At 38.4% G+C, this 22,072-nt stretch overlaps 2 protein-coding genes across 2 annotated transcripts in view; both read right to left on the reverse strand.

The window, feature by feature from the left end:
• The window catches only part of LOC306859436 (nuclear pore membrane glycoprotein 210-like), a 50,633-nt gene extending 36,726 nt beyond the window's left edge, over nucleotides 1–13,907 (reverse strand). Inside the window, exons 1-15 of the mRNA XM_079400454.1 lie at nucleotides 13,348–13,907; nucleotides 12,369–12,505; nucleotides 10,629–10,760; nucleotides 9,127–9,223; nucleotides 8,412–8,562; nucleotides 8,146–8,278; nucleotides 6,472–6,630; nucleotides 6,225–6,293; nucleotides 5,967–6,073; nucleotides 5,098–5,238; nucleotides 4,858–4,995; nucleotides 3,720–3,875; nucleotides 2,969–3,158; nucleotides 1,519–1,664; nucleotides 1,215–1,433 (exon numbers count right to left, since the gene is read on the reverse strand). Of these exons, the coding sequence (XP_079256580.1) occupies nucleotides 1,215–1,433; nucleotides 1,519–1,664; nucleotides 2,969–3,158; nucleotides 3,720–3,875; nucleotides 4,858–4,995; nucleotides 5,098–5,238; nucleotides 5,967–6,073; nucleotides 6,225–6,293; nucleotides 6,472–6,630; nucleotides 8,146–8,278; nucleotides 8,412–8,562; nucleotides 9,127–9,223; nucleotides 10,629–10,760; nucleotides 12,369–12,505; nucleotides 13,348–13,496 (2,124 nt within the window). The 5' untranslated portion in view covers nucleotides 13,497–13,907. The remainder of the gene's footprint in view (nucleotides 1–1,214; nucleotides 1,434–1,518; nucleotides 1,665–2,968; nucleotides 3,159–3,719; nucleotides 3,876–4,857; nucleotides 4,996–5,097; nucleotides 5,239–5,966; nucleotides 6,074–6,224; nucleotides 6,294–6,471; nucleotides 6,631–8,145; nucleotides 8,279–8,411; nucleotides 8,563–9,126; nucleotides 9,224–10,628; nucleotides 10,761–12,368; nucleotides 12,506–13,347) is intronic.
• Nucleotides 13,908–16,072: 2,165 nt separating this feature from the next.
• LOC306859941 (E3 ubiquitin-protein ligase TRIM35-like) lies at nucleotides 16,073–21,146 on the reverse strand. Its single transcript, XM_079401364.1, has 6 exons — nucleotides 20,561–21,146; nucleotides 20,146–20,233; nucleotides 19,613–19,843; nucleotides 19,504–19,526; nucleotides 17,844–17,953; nucleotides 16,073–17,030 (listed from the first exon to the last, which is right to left on the reverse strand). Exons 1-6 carry the CDS (start codon nucleotides 20,581–20,583, stop codon nucleotides 16,630–16,632), a joined length of 876 nt encoding a protein of 291 aa, XP_079257490.1. The 5' UTR covers nucleotides 20,584–21,146; the 3' UTR covers nucleotides 16,073–16,629.
• Nucleotides 21,147–22,072: the final 926 nt, after the last annotated feature.

Raw genomic sequence — 22,072 nt, forward strand, 5'->3', positions numbered from 1 at the left:
TCCACGATGCATAATATCATCAAGAGGTTTACAGCCCATAGCACTGTAGCTAACCTCCCTGGACGTGGACGGAATGAAACGAAGGATTGTTCAAATGGTGGATAAAAAACCCTGATTAACTTCCAAACAAATTCAAGCTGATCTGCAGACACAGGGTACAACAGTGTCAGCTTGCACTATCCGTCGCCATCTAAATGAAAAGGGACGCTATGGTAGGAGACCCAGGAGGACACCACTGCTGGCACAAAGGCATAAAAAAGCAAGACTGGAGTTTGTCCCTACAGTCAAACATGGTGGAGGTTCAAAGATGTTTTGGGGTTGCTTTGCTGCTTCTGGCACTGGATGCCTTGACTGTTTACCAAATAATTTTGGGGCGCAACGTAGTGGCCAGTGTCAGAAAGCACTCAGAAAAGGTTACAAACAAAGCGCTGGAGAATTCTGAAATGAGTCCAGATCTGAATCCCATAGAACACCTGTGGAGAGATCTCAAAACAGCAGTTGGGAGAAGGCATCCTTCAAATCTGAATGACCTGGAGCAGTTTGCAAAAGAAGAGTGGTCCAAAATTCCAGTAGAGAGGTGTAAGAAACTCATTCATGGTTACAGGAAGCGACTGATTTCAGTTATTTTTTCCAAAGGGGGTGCTACCAAATATTAAGTTAAGGGTGCCAATAATTTTGTCCATTTTTTGGGTTCTGAAATTGTATCAGATTTGATTTTTCTTCTGTTTTTTGTGTGTTGTTCAAAGCAAACAAAAAATAAATAAACATGCGAGTACCAAAACATTTGCAACTGCAACAATTTTCTGAGAGAAGGGTTGCATTTTCTGGCAGAATTGCAAGGGTGCCAATATTTTTGGCCATGACTGTATATATTAAATAGCTTATAATAAAATCAGTACAATATGTGAGGTAAGAAATCATGTGTACGAGTTGACATTCTATTGATTTGTGCTGAAATGCAAAAATAAATCTCAAATGACAACATTATGATTATAATTGAGCAAAATAATTTTTTTTATCAGTTTAACCATTATAAACCATGATGAAAATGTGACTAAAAAAACAGGACAAGGTTGACTAAATATGACAATAATTAAATTCAACACAGGACTAATAATACTCATTTAAAAAAAACTAAGACTAAATTAAAAATGGCTGACAAAATTAGCACTAGAGGATAGTCCACAGAATATGACATCACAGGCTCCTCTGACCTGTTCTCCCAGAGCTCGGCATGTGGCTCTGACCAAATGGCTGGAGTATGTTCGCGAGGCGGGTCCATACAGAGACAGAGCGACGCTACTGTGGTCCTCAGCTGTCAGGTTTCTGAAGAACTTGGAGGGCTCCAGCACCCAGGGCCGGGGGCCTCCTTCAAATGTCATGTCTTTAGAGGAGCCTAACGTCACCACAGCCACAGACACGGGGTCAATCGGCTGTCAGAGAAAACATGCATGGCCATCAAATCACTGCCCACTGATCCTCCTCCAGCTTTAGAGCACAGCGTATTTAAACACTCACCCTGAGAGGGGGGTAGGCAGCAATGGTGATCTTTGCACTGAGGTGGACATTACCATGGGTGTAGCTAACCAATAGGTTGGTGTAACTGGGGGTCAAGGCCTTAACTCGAACCCCACTGCAGTGGCCCTGACCTGGGGGAAGTCGACCTGAACACACACAAACAGTCAAAATACTACAACTATACACAGACTCCAAAATTAATTACATAACATTGTTAAATCTGCAAACAAACATTGAAATCAGTCACACTCTGAACACTGAAATCGGAAACTGAGTCAGAACAGCTTGTGTGACCTTTGCCATGTTCATATTTTATGATAATTATCCATTTCACTGGCTCTTATTCATTTTCCCACATGAAAACGTAACTAAACAGTGGTGCCCAATCCTGTTCCCGAAGATCCACCTTCCTGCAGAGTTCAATGCCAATGTGACCTATCTGTAATTATCAAATGCTACTGAAGATCTTAATTCAGAGATGGTCCTGTTATTGGGAGACTCCAAGGGCTCTGCCATTGAAGAAAGCTTAAAAAAATCCAATTGTGATTTTTCTGGTACAAATCCTAATTGCAAGCATTAAACTATCCGACTATTATTTTGACAGAAAACCATAGGAAACCTTTTAAGCTTTTCTTTTGTTGACAAGCACTTCTCATTACAAGTATGGGAAGGTGGTTGATGTGTTGCATTTCCAAATAAACATAAGTGACCCAAATTAGGAGCAGATGCTTTCCATAAGACGACCATAAGACTTTCAATCACACATTTTCAATGAAATCTGATAGATTTCTGTCCCTCCATTGACAGTTTACACAAATACCAATTTTACACTGCAAAAAGTCATAAAGATTGTAAAACTAATCCATATGAATTGAGCCGTTTAGTCCGAATTTTCTGAAGAGGCTCAATCATTTTATGAACAGATTTAGATTGATCAGTAAACAAACTCAACCGTACTTGCTTGACGCGTAATAAAAAAATCATATAGGTTGCACTTCCAATTGCCATAACTAGTGTGTGCGTTTATGAAGGTTTATATCTGAATAAAAGCCTCAATTAAAACCGTTCATAAAGCGATCAAGTCTCTTCTGAAAATTTGGAGTAAACCGCACAATCCATATGGTGTTAAAGTGGTAGTTGTGTAGACGGTCAATGGAGGAACACACACATCTCAGATTGAATTACAAATACCTTCATTTGTGTTCTGAAGAAGAAGGAAAGTCTTACGGGTTTGGAATGACATGAGGGTATGTAAATTATGACAATTTTCATTTTTGGGTGAATTAACCCTTTAATATTTGTCTGTTACTCTACTAACAGGCTTCCTTCGGTCAGCACTATTTCGACAGCCCTCCTAACTGTACTTTTGCTCTATGGAAGCTCATCTTCAAAACCTCTGCTTTTTTGTTCAACACAAGTAAGAAAATCTTCTAACATCATCTCGACTCACCCTCCATTAGCTGAAAGACGCTGTGACTCTCCATGTCCACCTGCATGTCGAAGTGAGAGCAGTCACTGAGGGTCACTCTCTCTCCGGCCAGCTGACCGAAGATTCGCAGCGGCAGGTCCAGACTCAATCCCACGCGGGCCTCCACCACACACGGGCTGAACTCCATCCCCACCGGCTCGATCACATACACCTGCAGCAGCAACACACAGCAGGTTAGCTCAATATCTACACTGCACATGCTCGTCACTTAAAAATATCTAATAAAATCCTGGAATATTCAATCCATAACAGTAGGACCCTGGACCACACAACCAGCCATAAGGGTCAATTATTTTAAATTGAGATTTATATATCATCCGAAAGCTGAAATATAAAATAAATAATCTTTCCATTGATGTATGGTTTGTTATGATCGGACTATATTTGTCTGAGATACAACTATTAGAAAATCTGGAATCTGAGGGTGCAAAAAAATCGAAATACTGAGAAAATCTCCTTTAAAGTTGTTCAAATGAAGTTCTTAGCAATGCATATTACTAATCAAAAATGAAGTTTTGATATATTTACGGTAGAAGATTTACAAAATATCTTCATGGAACATGATCTTTTCTTAATATCCTAATGATTTTTGGCATAAAAGAAAAATGGATAATTTTGACCCATACAATGTATTGTTTGGCTACAAATATACCTGTGCTACTCATGACTGCTTTTTTGGTCACATTTGTACATGCATGATTGCTGGCATCACCTTCATGTCTCCGTAGTGCAGCGGGTTTCTCATGTCATGGGCGTAAATCACACTGACTCCAACGTCTCTGACCGTGGTCATCATGCCTCTCACTGTGACTGTGGCGACTGCAGAGTTAGTGGACGTCCAGCTGAAGTTGCCACTTCCTCCAGTCGCCTGAAACAGAGGCAACATCACATTAACGTAAAGATTCAACCACAGCCGGAAAACTAAATTCAAACTTTATTTCCTCTCATGCAGGGCCCTATGATTTCTGTGATGCCGAAAACACGGACGGAATCCAGTCGTAAAAATGGATTTTACTGTACAACGCGGAAAGTCATGGAATTTGCCAAATTTTGGATGAATAAATCAAAAGTAGGTCAGTATGCTTAAATCAAAATGCGATATGGACTAGTGTCTGTGCATGTTAAGCTGCAAAAAGAGTCATGAATCATGCTTCTGCGCATCTCTGTGTGAATGAATGTTTCCTTTACTACACACATACTAAAGCACGGGACGCTCGCGGTGTTTTCAGCCTCTGCCACCTTAATATAAGGGTTCATGAACACAAGCAATCTCTAGAACTGCTCTGAGAGTCACTTCATCAGCATTTTACAGTTTCAAGTTTCTTTTGAGTAAATCTATCGTCATATCATAAACAGAAACCAAAAGATCTTCACAGCAACACTATAACTTGAAGAAACAGTGACAGAAATTACTTAATATAATGATAGTACTACTACTAATAAAAATTATTATTAAAACATTAAAGGAATATTTACCAGAGAAATTATTTACCAGAATTTATTTAACAAAATAATAAAACATATTTCATAGGGCCTTGAAAATGTCATTTTTGTTAAACTTTTTAATAAACTGTTGTTTAATACTGTAATTAATTAGACATGCTTTTCGATATATTATATTATATTTCGAAATAACATTTTATTTAACCATTAAAACAGCGTTTAGAAAAAAACAGAAAAAAAAAACAGGAACAAAACGGAATTCAGAAAAATTAAACGATTTGGAAATTTGGAAAAATTATGAAAAAAAAAAAAAACAGGATTTGGGAAGAATAAAACAGATTTCCTAGCGCCCTACTCATCCAATTAGACAATGATGTCTGATGAAAGAAAAGAACACTGTCAGACACCTTGATGGTGTACTGGTACGCTCCCTCTTTAGGCTGCCATGGGAATGTGAGGATGGCGGGAGTGAGGACGATGGGGTCGTAGATCTCCACATCCTGCTCATTACGCACAGGAACAGAGAGTGCGTGGACACTTCCTGCCTGAAGACACAAATGAGGAGACAATGAACTACAACAGCATCAACCCAACAACACTGAACACTGGGAAGACCCTAAATGCTTAAACAGGAGACAAAAACCTACTTGATCAACAACCGCTTTCAGCGTGCCATCAATGATGGTCTGACCGCGCTTCAAAGCTTTCACGTGGTGGTAAGATCCATTAACAGACGAGACCAGCATCTCAAAGTACTCTGTAGGGAACGTGGTTTCTATTCGGATATTCTGTGAAAACATGAATGTTTAATTTAAAAAAAAAACTACCACAAGATGGGAATTTAACACAAAATATAGGGAAACTATTTGTTAAAGAATCTTCCAATGCCATGTGTTCAAGAGAACAGAAGCTTCACTTCCAGGAAAACTGATGCAAAACAGAAATTGGAGTTGAAGTCATTGAGGAAACCAAACCACTGTGTGTTTTTTTTAATAAATGTACTTAGGATGGTTTGGAAGTGCACGCTAAACCATGACAAACTTCATGCCTGTGAGTGATTAGTGGCAGATGTCTTATGTCTGGGACGACAGCAGGGTTGCCAAATCTGCGTCTTCCCACAGAATTGGGATCATTTTAAACGGTTGCCGCGGGTTGCTTTTCTTTCCCGCTAAAAGGTTAAAGGTTTGACATATTGCATATCTGAATGAAATGATTTTATTGAAATATTTTACGCATTTTATTTTCTACCAATGATAAACTGCACTGTAGGAGCCTTTGAGCTCCTGTATGCTTCTTTATGCTGCCAATGGATAGACAAAAATGTCAAAAATATCTTCATCATGAGGATGGGTAAATAAAGACAAGTTTCATTTTTGGTTAAGTAACCCTTTAATTTAACTCGTGATTAACTTTTCAGATTCTCCACTAATACTGAAATGAGAAGAGGACGGATTTAATTCCATGACATTGAAAATATTCAAAACCAAAGACATTTAAACATCCAAACCTGACTTACATCAGACAGATAAATCTTGTGTCCTGACTTATCAAACACTTCAATGAAGATCTCATATTTCCTCCCTGTCTCAAGGACCCAGCGATCCTCAGGATGAATCTTGAATGCTAGAACACAAGACAATAAAAAAGCCTTTCATTACACCATTTCAATCAATTACACTCAAAGTGTTATTCATTTAGTTATCAATTTAATAAGATTACAAGTTGTCAAATGCTGAGTGTAAGTTCTTTATGCAAAGCTAATGAAGAGACAAACCCAAGTATCCAGGCTCCACGACATAGATGGTGCTGTTGGGAAGTCGGGAAGCGCCCTGCATCCCGAGACCTTTACATTCAGAATGAAGGAAACCTCAGAGTAAAGTTATCAAAGCAACTGATGCAAATGCACAGTCATCTCTAAACATCCCATGCTACAGAAACACCCCTATCTTCAGGAAAGAAAATCTCAGAACGCTACTGAAGCTGGGAAACGTCAGCATGTTTGTCTCTGGTGTGAAGGATACTCTTGTGGTCCAGCACGATGTTGGTGTGTCCATGCTGAAGCGCAAACACCGTCGAGCTGCTCTGGTCCATGTTTGCCACGGGGGCATCTGGGTTTCCGTGAGGGGCGACCACACTGTTCTGAAGGTGAAGCTCATACTGATCACAGGGCATGGACAGCTCTGAAAGAGAGAAGGACACGCTCAGAAACAGACAAAGCATGTCCACTGCAATAAGAGCCAACATGGCCAACCTAAAAAAGACGTTTGGGTCCATTCGCCTTTTTCTAGGGATGTGCCGATACCAATTCTGGTACCGATACTTGGATTAAAACTAAATCATAAACATAAAACAACATTTATAGGGGCATTCACTATAAACAACATTTATTTTCACGCATGCACGACTATGGTGAAAGTGAAACTATGGGCCAGAGTGAAATGTGCTTGGCTGTTCTGTACTTGTCCCCTGTACTAGTACAAATACGTGCACATGCTTGCTTCATGAGTGTTTCTGCATTATAGGAGTCGCTTCGGAATATAAATCACAGCACGTTTTAGATGAAAAAAAAGCTACTTATATTACTGAAAGATTTATAACAAGTGGTTCCCTGCATTATTACAGCAAAACATGTGATTACAGCACTGAGCCGCTCTAATGCTGTTAAATTAAAGATGATGTACCAGAGAGCAAAAAACTACAGTGAAACTAACTAAAACTTGTAAAATACATTTTAATAGGCATAATTAAGTGTGAAAAAAACTGAAAGATATATCTATTTGATAAATCAAGTTAACCAACTAACATTATACATATTCTTTTGGTTTCTGTACCTAATATTTAATTATTATAATTTTTTTAAATACGTACAATGAAAATATCAGTATCAGTACTCATATCGGCAAGTACCAAAAATAAAAGTATTGGTATCGTCCGAGTACAGGAAAAAGTGTTATCAGAGGATCCCTAGTCCCCCCCCATATTTAAATTAATCTTAAATTAAGTCAACCAGAAGAATAATTAAAAGAATAAATAAAACAAAAATTTGCATTGGCAAAGTCACGCAGCTCGTTAACGGCTGGTCTATGTGGTAATACATCGGGCAAGACATCCAAACACTCGCCTATCATCGACCTCAAATATGACTCATTTATGATCATAATATGATCATCTGAAATATGAAAGTATTAGCAACTTTACATGGCGCTCAATGTAATTTGTGCACTGTTCAGTGTCTGTGTGGAGTGTGGAGCTCAACAGTAGCTCACTGCAGGGCAGATGGAGGCGCTCACTTGCTCTTAAAATACTCCCTCGTTTTTGGTCGTACAGATAAGAGTAATACGTTTCGAATCTGTAAAGACTTTACGTTTATTTGTGTGCACTCACAATAACAACAAAACACTGCGGCTTTTGTAAAATAATGAAAGCAAACAGGATGCGCTTTCTGAGCGGGAAACTCTGTGTATATCTTTGCCTTACAGATATTAAAATATATCTATGAACAGTGAAAGGTCTACTTTCAAATGAATCAATTCAAATTCAAATGAAATACAAATATTCTCCAATTATGTAATCCGTCTGAAACATGCAGACAGTCAGGGTCGACTTCATCTCTTAAACCGAACACAAAGAAAGATTATCAAGAAGTTATTCAAATGTTAATGCAACCTGCTTACTATTTTCAGTTTTAAGTTCACCTGTAATCTTTCCCTGCCGAATCTTCTGGACTTTGTATTTGATGGAGGTGCCAGCAAGCAGATAAACGTCATATGCAGGACTCAGAAGGATGTTTTCCAGAATCAGCAATCTGACCTCAGCAGCACCAACATCCTGAAAACAGTTAGAAGAGTCAACCAAAAGTAAGCCATGTTCAGAAAAACACCTTCACATATTCATATCCGTTATAGCATTCTCAAAATATGAACATATAAAGTGTAAAAGCAATCACAAAAGTGGCACACACCTTGTAGACTGCTTCTTGTATTTTGGCTTTGAGTTTGGCATGGCCGGTTTTGATTCCTGAAACTAGGATGATATCTCCCTGATGTCCCACTCGCTCCATCTCAGAAATATACGCAGGAGGAGTGTACGCTGACTCCGCAAACCTCAGCACCCTGGAGACAGACGCAGTAGTAACTAAAAACAAGGATGTGAAGCATAGCCGGACGGTCTCATTTTCATTTTTTTTGTCACCAGGAATGGTTTTTGGAAAGTCGTATCTTCAAAAGTCGCAGCACAGCCTCGTTGTCATTCATTAATAATTAGAAGGATAGATCGCCCAAAAATCTGACTACATCATTTACTCACCCTCATGTCTTTCCAAACTTCCTTTCTTCCATAAAAAGATGATATTTTGAAAAATGTTGCTTTGGACTCTTCTAAATATCTTCTCTTTGTGTTCTACGAAGCGGTCTTAAAACTTTGGAATAAACTGAGGATGATTAAATGACAGAATTTGTATTTTTGGGTGAACTACCCCTTTAAACATGGTGTCCAGCCCAGCTAATGGATAAAATCCCTTTGGTGTTGATACCGAAATCCAGAATAATTTAATCTCCGTATGCTATTAAAAAAAAAAAAACGTGTTTATGAATATTCAATTGTAACTAGTCAAACATGAGGAAACTGGATCAAAGCAAAAGCCTGATTTGGTCCTTATTTGACAGGTGTGCTCTTACCGCAGGGTGTTGTAGGAGTCGGGGAAGCCGGCCATCTCAGCGTCCTTCACGATCGTCCACTCAAACAGCAGACTGGCTAGAGTACTGAAGGTGTTTCCTGAAGACAGGAGGAGGAATACTTTACCCAGACTGCACATTAACAGCATGACACAACCCTTCATCACTGGAAGCCTAAAACGGTTTCATGTGTGCAGCGTACAAGCAGAGATAACAACAATGCATGCGGTAACTGTTATAATGCTTAATGCCAAACACTGTGTTCCTTTAAAGAAAAAATATTTGAATAAGATTTCGTTTCCAGATGTTTTTAGAAAAACACTCCTGTGGTAATGTTTTCAACTTTAATCACTTGTGCTAATGGTTTAAATTTAATTTCTATAAAAAATATATGTGAGTGTACATGAGTGTCTTAATATACATACATATACACACACACATATATATATACTTTTTTTTTTTCTTAAGTAAAAATATTTCTCCAAGTACACAAGTATTTTTATTTTACAAATTTTAAGAATTTAAATATCATTCAAAATTAGTATTCTGTAAAATATTCTAATATTCAGTAAAATGCAGTATTTTGGGCACCACAGCATGTGACATTATGCAACCTCAGCAAACCCAGTTTTGTCATTAAAAAAGAAAATGCTCTGATACTTTAAGTCAGGGGTTTTCAAACTTTTTTGCCAGCCGAACCCCTTTGACCTAAATTATTTACTTCAAGTACCCCGAGATTTTAAGTAAATATTTCAATGATTTAATGGCACATTTGCATGTTTAACTTTAAAAACATTTTGTATCATTTTTAAAGTTTCAGTAATATTTAAGTAATAATATTGTTATTATTACACTCAACAAATTATAAAAATTCCTATTACTGTAATTTATAATGTATAAAAAATTTTCCACAATATTTTTTAAATGAAGGGTTTTCCCAAAAAGAGAATTATTTTTACACATTTAAGATTTGACAATTATATGACATTTGTATAAACCTGTAACATTTCTTTGCAAAAACATTGTAATTTAATTGTTATTTTTTATCAATTCACTAATGGTATACACTCATAGGCATGCCGTGTATAGGGTGACCACCTGGCAATAGATCTGTTGCAAGACAGTAGATGTGATTTTGCGGGACAATGCAGGACACGTGAGGCAGATACATTGACTACAGGTATGCTCTGTAAATACGGAGTTACATCCGTTGTCATATGTGCTTATTTATGTTTCTGAGTGTGCACAAGTAAGCGAGAGAAAGAGAGAAAGCGCGTCTGTTTTGTGTGAGAGTGAAGAGAATCCCCCTGCGAGGGAAGAGATTTGTGCTCGCGCATTACAATGTGCTCTGGACATTTGTCATTAAAATAACGCCATATTACTGCCTCAAATTATTTCCTTACAGATGGTAAATCACAATTGCGTTATAAATCAAAGTATTGTTTTTGGTCAGTGGCACCAATGAAAGTGAGCAGATCTGAAAGTCCATCACGAGCTGCACTCACCTTCAGAGTCCAGTGCATGGATCTTCAGCTCCAGCGGCGAATCCTCCAGATGAAGCTCTCGTGTGGTGGACACGATCTGGATCTCACTGATCACATCCACTATAGCATCACAGCGCAGCACCTGTCCGGTCACTGACACACACACAGCACAATCATCAGCAGTGCACACAGATGGACATCTCCTGAGACGATGGACAACAACTGCTGATAACACAGCCAAACCACAACAGGAAAACAATCCCCACTCTTAGTGGAAACATTAAAGGGGTCATATGATGCGATTTCAAGTTTTCCTTTCTCTTTGGAGTGTTACAAGCTGTTTGTGCATAGATAAGATCCCTGAAGTAGCAAAGACTTAAGTCTCAAAACCAAAGAGATATTCTTTATCAAAGTTAAGACTCTGGCACGCCCCCCTAAAATGCCTCATTCAAACACGCCCCCACATGTCCACGTCACGATGTGGGGAGATTTGGAAAACACCGCCCAAATGTTTACGCAAAGAAAGAAGTGATTTTTATTCTGGCTGTAGTGTTGTTGCTGCCGCTGGCGTCATGTCCTGGAGACGCTGTGTTTCGTTGTGAGAGTGAAAGTACTTTGTTTGGGCTTCCAAAAGAGGACACAACTAGAAATCAGTGGTTAAGTTGTGTTTACAACACTGTTCCAGAACAGTACAACCCAAATATTGGAGTGTGTGCAGCGCATTTTACAGAGGACTATTTCCAGAACCTGGAAGAGTAACGTTAGCCTACGATGCTGGCTGCACAAAGACTGTTTCTATAAAGTGGGGCAACTTCAACTTTGCAAGAACAGTCTGGTGCTTCTGACTCACAGCCTGTAAGTATGTTTCTGCTACTGACGAATCAAACGCAGTGAGTTTTGAGCAGTGTAGAGTAGTGCTTGTTGTTTGTCATTTCTCCGTTCACAAATGCAGACATGGTAATGTTTATGCAGCGCGATGCAACGCGACGAATAAAAAGACATTATGAGTCATTATAATCAGTAATTATGTCCTCACTGGATGCAACAAATGCATCGTTTATAATGAGTTTTATTGTTTTAGTCTCGTCACACCGGGACACGGCATCACAACATGGTAAGGGGCGTAACATTTCCAACTCGCGCTTGAGGTATTCGCCCAATCCCAAGACACTGCATAGCTGGCCAATCAGAGCACACCTCGCTTCTCAGAATGATGAGCTTTGTAAAAACCGACGCTTGTTAGCAGCTTTTTGGCGTTCGAGTTAAAGAGAGAAGTTGTGAACAAATTGATGTTTTGAGTTGAGGTGGGATTGAGGAGCGCTAACATTAGACTGATCCAGCAGCAGTGGACAAGTATCAACATATACAAATTTACATTAAAAGTCAAAGTTATAATATATTTTAGATGGCTTGTAATATAGCACAGGTCATTCAGACCATTTTTATACATTAATGGTACTAATGCACATCCTTCCTGAAGCTCAAAAACTCAGCTCACTGTAAACTCATAGAAACGAACAGCCAGTAGATTCCACAGAATCTCTTCTTGAGTTCCCAGAAAGTCATACATTTGTGTAACAATATATAAGGGTGAGTACATGACAATTGTTAAATTTGGTAAACGAAAGCATCTCTAAGTGTGGGTAATAATGCAAAAAACTGATATCAGAGTGTATATGGCATTGCTTCTGCAATGATTACAAACAACCATCAAATGACGAAGCTACACCAGCAATGAGAGGAGGAGTCAGCAGCACTCACAGATGTCCTCGGCGAGTATGATGCTGGTGAGTCTGGACGCCTGCGTGGAGCGGGCCTGAAGAACTGCTTTATGAGAGCACTGCCGCTCATCCACATCCAGCGCCTCTATACTGGCCACCTCCGGCCTGTTAGACGACCTGCGAGAGAGAGAACACACTTCACTTTACTAGCAGTGCTGGGAAGGCTGCTTTGCAAACCTTTGCAATAATGGTTTGCTCTGTAAAGTGACCTTGGGTTTTAGAAATGCATGCCGTTCCACAGGATGTTACCGGGTTCTAATCATGGATTGAGGGCATACAGTTGTGTTTTTCTTGGAAACTCGCAAGCACAGTGAATCAAAGGAACTGGAATCAATAATGAACTATATAAAAAAAATTAACTGATATGAATAGAGTGTGATGTAGAAAATAAGAGTGCAATGTTAAAAGAGGTTAGGGACAGGTTTGGTGGTCTGGGTAGGTTTAAGGGTTGGTTAATGTGTGAGGGATGGTTCAACAGTGTAATTATAAATGTAATTAAATAAATTAATTATAGATGTAATCACATGCTGGTGTTTTTTTTTTATATAAGTGCAATGTAAAAACATGCATGTACACAATAAGTGCATTGTATCAAGTGATTCATTTAAATGCAATTAGTAATTAAGGCCATCTAATATAAAGTGGGACCAAAAAATGAGCTCTGAGGTGCTACAGCAGATCAAACATCCCAGCATCCCTCACAACAGCACCACGTGCTTCATCTTTACACAAGCAACAGCTTTATTGTTACTTTATCAAAAATTCATAAGGTATCCACCATGTTCCTTGTACTGTATTTTCTCATTTGACCCGTCACGGAACACGTGTTTGATGTTACAAGGCATCTTATTAACGAGGTAAGGTATATTATATATGTGTGTGCTTTATTGCATTCTTAATATAACTTAGCAGTATTTCTTAATGACTCTGTAAGTATATGCTATATTCAGTGCACTTACCATCGATAACATCCTTCAGTTGCTTCCAGTGTAAAATTAATCTTCGTGCCTTTGGCAAGAGGTAATAAAACTTTAGGTATGTTGAGTTTGGCCGCGTGCGTCAAACTGCAGATGAAGGTCAGAATAACGAGCGCACGAGCGTTCATCATCTTCACAGATTCACTATTCACGAAGATATGTCAAGTCAAGGTTATGAGATAATTTGGTTTCTCCAGTAGCTTCATGCAGAAACTCAAGCTCCCGCCACATTCCTCAAAGCACTGAGCCAGTGTCAGAAATGAGCAGTGCATGCATCAGACTAACGTTACAGCAGCAGCACGCGCACTCACTGTCACCGGCAATACTACTTTCATTATTGCTGCTTCAGATATTCAGCGCTTCAGATATTTAAACAAGAACAAAAACCGTGGAGATTTAAAATATAAGTCCGAAAAACGGGACAAAACTTTAAGCGGAGCATGCAAAAAGATTTATATGTTTTGAACACATAGTAGCATGGAAATACCCGCCGTGGGTTACTATTGAGGCGCCGTAATGCATGCTGGGACATGAACTCCGTCATTGTGAAAAGAGTGACGAGTTTCCTTAAAGGCACACGGTACTAAAGCGCATACAGTGTTGGTTAAAAAATAACAATAATTCACAAAATATAGACGTATTTTAAATGAATGAATGAATAAGAGACACAGTTTAATTCCGCTGGTCCTTACAGGCCTGGTTCCAGAATCAAATCACAGAGGGTGCTTCTAAAACTAGTGAGGCTGCTCTAGAAACTCCTGAGTCTGGTGTCTAGACCAGTGGGTTTCAAACCTGTCCTGGAGGCATCTCTGCCCTGCTCATGTATGTCTCCCTTATCAGACACACCTGATTCAACTCATCAGTTTTACATTTGAAATAGAGTAACTTGTCATCTGTAACCTATTACATTTCCAAAGTAACCTTCCCAACACTGACTGTCAAGGATATTTTCAATACATTTCTGTTAGACTCTTTTTGTCTGATGAATTGGGTAAAGCTTAAAAATGTAATATGTACTGTTATGGGCCTGCTTACTGTAATGCTTCATATACAGCAGTCCACTTGCATTGTACAGTATATGCCTTACAGAGACATACTGAGGCACATGTGTGTATATAAATATAGCAGATAAAATAAGTATTGAACGTCAACATTTTTCTCAGTAAATATATTTCTAAAGGTGCTGTTGATATGAAATTTTCACCAGATGTCGGTAACAACCCAAGTAATCCATACATACAAAGAAAACAAAACAAATAAGTTCAGAAATTAAGTGAAGTGTAATCAAATGGAACGACACATGGAAAAAAGTATTGAACACATGAAGAAAGGGAGGTGCAAAAAGCCATGAAAGTCAAGACACCAGCTGAAATCTATCAGTAATTAGAAAGTAATCTTGCCCCTCGTCAGTGGAAATTAATATTAGCTTCAGTCCCAACACCTACAGTACCAGGATGATGAAGATGAAACAAGGGTGAGAATGATCCCAAACACAGCCAAGGAAACTCTCGACTGGTTTCAGAGAAAGAAAATAATGGCAGCCTGACTAGAATCCAATAGAAAAACAGAACTAAAGGTCAGAGTTCATAGAAGAAGCCACAGATCCTTCAGGATTTGAAGACTCTGAGCAATGCATGCGGCTAGTTTCTCCTGCAGGAGGCGTCTTGAAGCTCTCATCACCAACAAAGGCTTTTGTATGAAATAATAAATACATTTCTTTAAGTGTGTTCAATACTTTTCCCCTGTCATGACATTTTATTACACATAACTTAATCATTTCTATTTGTTTTGTTTTCTTTGTATGTATGGATTACTTGGGTTGTTACCGACATCTGGTGAAAATATCATGTCAACAGCACCTTTAGAAATATATTTACTGAGAAAAACAGTGCCGTGTTCAATACTTATTTTACCCGATGTATATAGTCTCTTACAATCAATATACCATATACTGTAATGTGTAAATTTGTCAATTTTAGTGGTCACTGTGCCTCTCTCAGAGAAGCAGACCCTTGGTGACTTCAGTATGTGATGTGGTCCTTTCAGCACTTACATAATATACATATGAACCATTTACAGCTAAGAAAACCACATCAATGTTTTCATCTCTTGTGCTCAAATATCTTGTTCTCAAGTAAGTACTTATACCAGAATGAAATCAAATGAAACATGTAGCACTCAAGGTCATGGGTTTTCATGGGGTTGTTTCTCAGAGAATGCGTGAAAGGATAAAATGTATTTGACCCTGCAGCACAAAAGCAGTCTTCAGTCGCTAGGCTATATTTGGAGCAATAGCCAAAAATACATTGTATGGGTCAAAATTATCCATTCTTCTTTTATGCCAAAAATCATTAGGATATTAAGAAAAGATCATGTTCCATGAAGATATTTTGTAAACTTTCTACAGTAAATATATCAAAATGTAATTTTTGATTAGTAATAAGCATTGCTAAGAACTTCATTTGAACAACTTTAAAGGAGATTTTCTCAATATTTAGATTTTTTGCACCCTCAGATTCCAGATTTTCAAATAGTTGTATCTCAGACAAATATTGTCCTATCATAACAAATTAATTAATTAAATCCTTACATTAATGGAAAGCTTTTTTTTCTTTTCTTTTTAAATTGACCCTTATGACTGGTTTCGTGGTTCAGGGTCACATATATACCTTGAAATGCGATGTAAATTGTCTTGGATAAAACGGCTACCGTAAGTAAAAACCTTTATTTCAGACAATGTCCATGTAAGCAAGATGAGAACAAAGTGGCACCTATACTAACCACAGTACTAACATGATCCATCCATGATTCATTTATTTGTAAAATAATCACTGTATACCCCATAATATGCACATATTCATGCAGAATGGCAACAGAATTGTAGTGTTTTGTTCTTTTTTTTTTTAAAGTGAATTAGATGACAGCACACTAGAAAAGAGATCTCAATATAAATGTAAATCAAGAGAAACAAGTTTTTTGAATATTTGAGTAATTCAAATTTTACAACAGAAACGTTTTGATCTGATGAGGTGAAATTATTTTTAGCCTGTGCTGGGTTATGTGTATATAGGTTATATATCTAAAATACAAAGGCAATGCAACTCGCTCCTCAAAGTTCACTTGACTACCTTCATGTAGAAGCAGGTTCAGATAGAGCTGATTTTCACTGTAACTGATGACGTTTCACAGATACTCTGAAAGAATGGAAAGAGTGTCTCTCTAAAGGTGGTCCTAAATCTACGCAGTTGTGTGTTAGTTACAGGGTCAGAGAGACACTTTTCCACCGTCCCAGTCCAGATGAACTCTCATACGCCGGAGCTTGTCTTTAACGGGAAAGCGAGCGGCAGGTTGCTCAGGAGACTGTGAAATATACTCTTTCCCCGTGTACTGCACGTACCAGACACCTTCGTTGAGGAAATTATCTCCTTTCCTTTGGTACGATTCTGCGATTATTCCCACAGTCCAAGCTGAATTGTTTCCCACCTCCACGTCCCAGCAATGAGCTCCTGATTTAAAGCCCTCCGAACCCAAAACACAGTGAAAGAAGTCAAATCTCTCTGGATTATCAGGAAGCGGTTGCCTGCTCTTGTTGCATGTCAGACTGGTCAGATCATCAGACAGCACGAGCTGTGGACTTGCAGTGTTTGGATCCAGAGTCACTGGAGCTGATGAGAGGAAACAATCAGCAGCTGCTCTTATTCAGATATTAACAGGACTTTCAAGAGTAGAACCATAAAAAAATACTTAATAATAATACTAATTAAATAAACTGTACTGTTGAGATGTTATCAGAACTAGTATGATCCTCACTTACTACAAACCCTCAAATAATCTGCTTTTGTTTCTATTTTCTATTCACAGCGCAGATTTTGGTCCCACTTTATATTAAGTGGCCTTAAATACTGTGTGCTTACATGAAAAATAAGTACAATGTACTTATTGTGTTCATATTGTTTTGCAAAACAGTAACACTTTATTTTAAGGTGTCTTTGTTACACGTTACATGTACCTACTATTATAATTACAATAAATTATGCAATAACGTGCATGTAACCCTAAGCCAAACCCTAATCCTAACCCTAACAATGTAGTAAATACATGTAGTTAATTAATATTGCTTAGTACTTCAATGTATAATTACACTGAAACAATGACACCTTAAAATAAATTGTAACCAAAACACTTCTGCAGCTATTGAGGTGGGATATGGGTGAGGTTAGGGCAGGTTTGGTGGTATGGGTAGATTTAAGGGTGGGTTAAGGTGTAGAAATGTGTCAACAGTGCAATTATACATTTATTTAATAAATTAGTTACAGATGTAATTACATGCAGGTATTTTTAAAATACAAATACAATGTAAAAACATTTATGTATATATACACAATAGGTGCATTGTATCAAATTATTAACTTAAATGTAAGTACATAGTAGTTAAGTCCACCTAATATAAAGTAGGACCCAGATCTTTAGTGACTCACTGTCTTGGGCAATGTCTTGCATCTTCTTCCAGACTCTGAATGCCAGATTGCCCAAGTAATGCGGTACATCAATCAAAGCTCCAAAGCACCTCTCTGGATCGGGCCGGGCTCTGGAATAACATGCGGGTGTCAGTACAGCAGTGAGTTTGAGCTCATAATGGGCTCAGAATGCCATAACCAAAGAACCCTTTGGAGAACTTCTAGCTTTCTATTAAAAATGACAATTCTCTGAATGGACGCCATAAGTTCCTGCACAAACTCTCCAGACTGTCAATGGTTCCTCAACCCTGTTGAAACATGGCAGCTGGTTTGAGCTGGTTTCAGATGGTAATTTGCTGGTCCGAAGCAACTACCTCCTGCTCAGGAGCAGCTCATAACCAGTTTATAACCAGCTCAGGACCAGCATAAACTAGTTTATAACCAGCTCAGGACCAGCTGAGGACCATCTTAAACCAGCTAAGGACCAGTTTAAACCAGCTTATAACCAGCTCAGGACCAGTATAAACTAGTTTATAACCAGCTCAGGACCAGCTGAGGACCATCTTAAACCAGCTAAGGACCAGTTTAAACCAGCTTATAACCAGCTCAGGACCAGCTTAAACCAGTTTATAACCAGCTCAGGTGTAGTTTATAACCAGCTCAGGACCAGTATAAACTAGCTTATAACCAGCTCAGGACCAGCTGAGGACCATCTTAAACCAGCTAAGGACCAGTTTAAACCAGCTTATAACCAGCTCAGGACCAGCTTAAACCAGTTTATAACCAGCTCAGGTGTAGTTTATAACCAGCTCAGGACCAGTATAAACTAGCTTATAACCAGCTCAGGACCAGCTGAGGACCATCTTAAACCAGCTCAGGACCAGTTTAAACCAGCTTATAACCAGCTCAGGACCAGCTTAAACCAGTTTATAACCAGCTCAGGTGTAGTTTATAACCAGCTCAGGACCAGCATAAACTAGTTTATAACCAGCTCAGGACCAGCTTAAACCAGTTTATAACCAGCTCAGGTGTAGTTTATAACCAGCTCAGGACCAGCATAAACTAGTTTATAACCAGCTCAGGGCCAGCTGAGGACCAGTTTAAACCAGCTTATAACCAGCTCAGGACCAGCTTAAAACAGTTTATAACCAGCTCAGGTGTAGTTTATAACCAGCTCAGGACCAGCATAAACTAGCTTATAACCAGCTGAGGACCATCTTAAACCAGCTAAGGACCAGTTTAAACCAGCTTATAACCAGCTCAGGACCAGCTTAAAACAGTTTATAACCAGCTCAGGTGTAGTTTATAACCAGCTCAGGACCAGCATAAACTAGCTTATAACCAGCTGAGGACCATCTTAAACCAGCTAAGGACCAGTTTAAACCAGTTTATAACCAGCTTAAACCAGTTTATAACCACCTCAGGACCAGCTGAGGACCATCTTAAACCAGCTGCAATGCTTCAAAACATAACTATAACCGACATATACTCTTTTTTCAACAGGGAAGTATCCCCATTATAAGATAAGTTTTGAGGCACTTGAAATAGTTAATTGAGTATAGGATATTTGAGACACCGTGAGAAGGTTCCTAGAGGTTCTCCAAAGGGTTCTTCAGAACTAACAGGGTGCTTTTTGTTTGCCATACAGCATGGAGAGGAGAGACATGAGCAGCTCACTTACCTTTCCTTTGTGACATTAAAGTTCTGGAAAATAAACAGTGTGGAAAACACATTATTATCTCAATCAGTGTATGAATGAATGAGTCTCTCATACAGAGTTTGATGATCACCTTTAGAAACGAGACGTCATTGGCTTTCATTCTTTCCTCAATGTCTTTGATGGTGTGTGAAAGAGCTGAGATGTGTCCGTTCATCTCCTCCAGCTTCTCCTTCATCATCTGCTGCTTCTTCTCCTCTTCCTCTCTCAGTGCAGTGATCAGTGCTTTTTCTTCATCTCTGAGAAACTGATGAAGCTTCTCAAACTCCTGTTGAATCTGACGCTCTGTGTGCTCAGCTTGAGTCTGAAATCACATCACATTTGGTTCAATCAGCTCTGCATTAACACACAACAGATGACGCATTTCCACGATATCCAAATCAGCCCTAGTGAAACATAAATATATATATATAAATAAGTGGTACTCCAAAGTTTAATTTTTATATCAGTAAGTCTCGAGTGATATACGTCAATAGATTTGAACTACACTTAGTATGAAGTGTACTTAAATAAGTGTTTTAAGAAACATAGTCCTAAAAGTCTCTTTAAGTACACTTTTGTTTTAATGCCAATCTTAAAAAAGCAAAGGAAGTTGAGAATCTTTACCTTTATGTGTTGAACAGTTTTATTGTACTCTCCTCTAATCTCTTCTCTGTATGTAAGTTTTTCTCGTAAGGACTCGTTTAAGCTCCTCCTAGAATTTAAAAGATGGTTAAATTCTTCACAAATATGTGAAAATCAGTGAACTGTGAGGAGATTTGAACATGCACACTCTTAAAAATAAAGATTTTGTGGCTATTGAAGGTTCTTCAGATTATAAAAAGGTAAGAAAGAGATTGACTGAATGGTTCTTCTGTGGCATCGCTGTGAAGAACCTTTTAAGCACCTTTATTTTGAAGAGTTTAGACTGTAGAGGCAAGTGCTTATACATGGTGTTACTCAGCGAGAGTAATGGTGAAAACATTAGTGAATGTTATTTATTGCTCCTTGCATATACGTAAAGAAGAAAATCTAGTCCTACCTTGTAAGATGGAACAACTTCATTGATTGGCTGAAATGTGTGATGAGTGTGTTTCTGTGAATCTCTGCACACTATAGCACACGGGCTCTTTATCCTTCAGACAGAAGAGCTTGAGTTTCTCTCTGTGTGAACTGCAGATGTCCTCAGGTGAGCTCTCGCTTCTGTCCCTCAGGAACGACTCGCACAAGTTTTTTAAAGCGAGGTTATACGGTGGCTCCTGTTTTGAGGATCTTCTCCTGCAGACGGGACACTTCTGAGTGTTTTTGGTTTTCCAGAACTGCAGAAGACACGCTTTACAGACACTGTGACTACAGGACAGAAGCACAGGAGCCTTGAAGATTTTATAGCACACGGGACAGGAAAGCTCCTCCACAGAGAGTGAATCCATTTTGGCTGTACTTTCACTTTCTGGATGTTGGTTTCAAAAATATAAAAGAGAGAGAGATCAAAGGTCTGCAGAGAAAGCTCTATTCTGAGTCCTTGGAGAAATACATTTTCTTATGATTTTTTTCTTCTTCATTTCCTTGTGCTCTTGTCCAGGATTTGAGAAAACACTCAGTGTGACATAGAGTGACGGTCACTTCCTGGTACGTGCTGTGAGAAGGTGGAGCTTCTGGCATCTCATGTGCATTTACAGCTCAAGTGTGATTTATTACCATTTATGTCTCATTTTACAGCTATGTTTAATCCTCTTGTTAAGGAAACCTGATGCAGTATAAAGAACTGGGACAGAAACACATGAAAGTAAATGATAAATAATATGAGATATTTCCACATAATTTGAGACACATTCATTTTACATTTTTGCACAGACACAAACCTTACAGTCTTGATTACCAAAAAGCTTTTTAACATTTTCACCATAACTGCCCAATCATTATTGGAAAGAATATATGTTGTTATTAACTTGTAACAAGTTGTGTATTATAGGCTTTTTAATGGTAGTTAAGTAAACTTTAAAAAAGTGTTAAATCAGTCAATCAAGCAATGAACAATTAATGAAATAACTAAATTTTATCAAAATATAAAGCAATTTTTAGCTAACAAGATTGTTATTAAATAAATTGTATAAATTTATGATCTCAGCCTGCTAGATGATTTTTAAAAGTATTATTCAGAGACAGTTAAAAGGTTTCAAATTTAAGTGGCCAGATATGCAATTATAGGTCCAAGATGAGCTGGGTCTACTGTGTAATGTATTATGAGCATTTTTGTCACATGTATACTGCAGTGTGAATTTGTGAGAAACTAATTTGTGATTATGGATTAAATCTTCTAACTGGATCAGACAGATGGTCTGATATCTTTTTGCCCTCTTCACTCCAGCTTTCCCTGTCTACCTTTTTACCAACTTTTTTGAAAACAGTGAGGAGAACTGACCTGGGCTGGAAAGAGTCTGACACTTTAAAACCTGCCTTGTTTAAACGTGGCACGAGATGCCGATAGTTTACCCAAAAATGAAAACACTGTCATCATTTACTCATCCTCAGATTATTCCAAACCTGTATGAGT

This window comes from Barbus barbus (assembly GCF_936440315.1).
Source record: "Barbus barbus genome assembly, chromosome: 40".
Lineage (NCBI taxonomy): Eukaryota > Metazoa > Chordata > Actinopteri > Cypriniformes > Cyprinidae > Barbus > Barbus barbus.

Coding starts and splice junctions, on each gene's coding strand:
- LOC306859941 (XM_079401364.1), bottom strand. CDS start 20,583: ATGAAGTTGTTCCATCTTACAAG. Junction 19,844..20,145: donor AAACTGTTCAACACATAAAG/GTAAAGATTCTC, acceptor ATGTGATTTCAG/ACTCAAGCTGAGCACACAGA. Junction 17,954..19,503: donor TTTAATGTCACAAAGGAAAG/GTAAGTGAGCTG, acceptor ATGTTATTCCAG/AGCCCGGCCCGATCCAGAGA.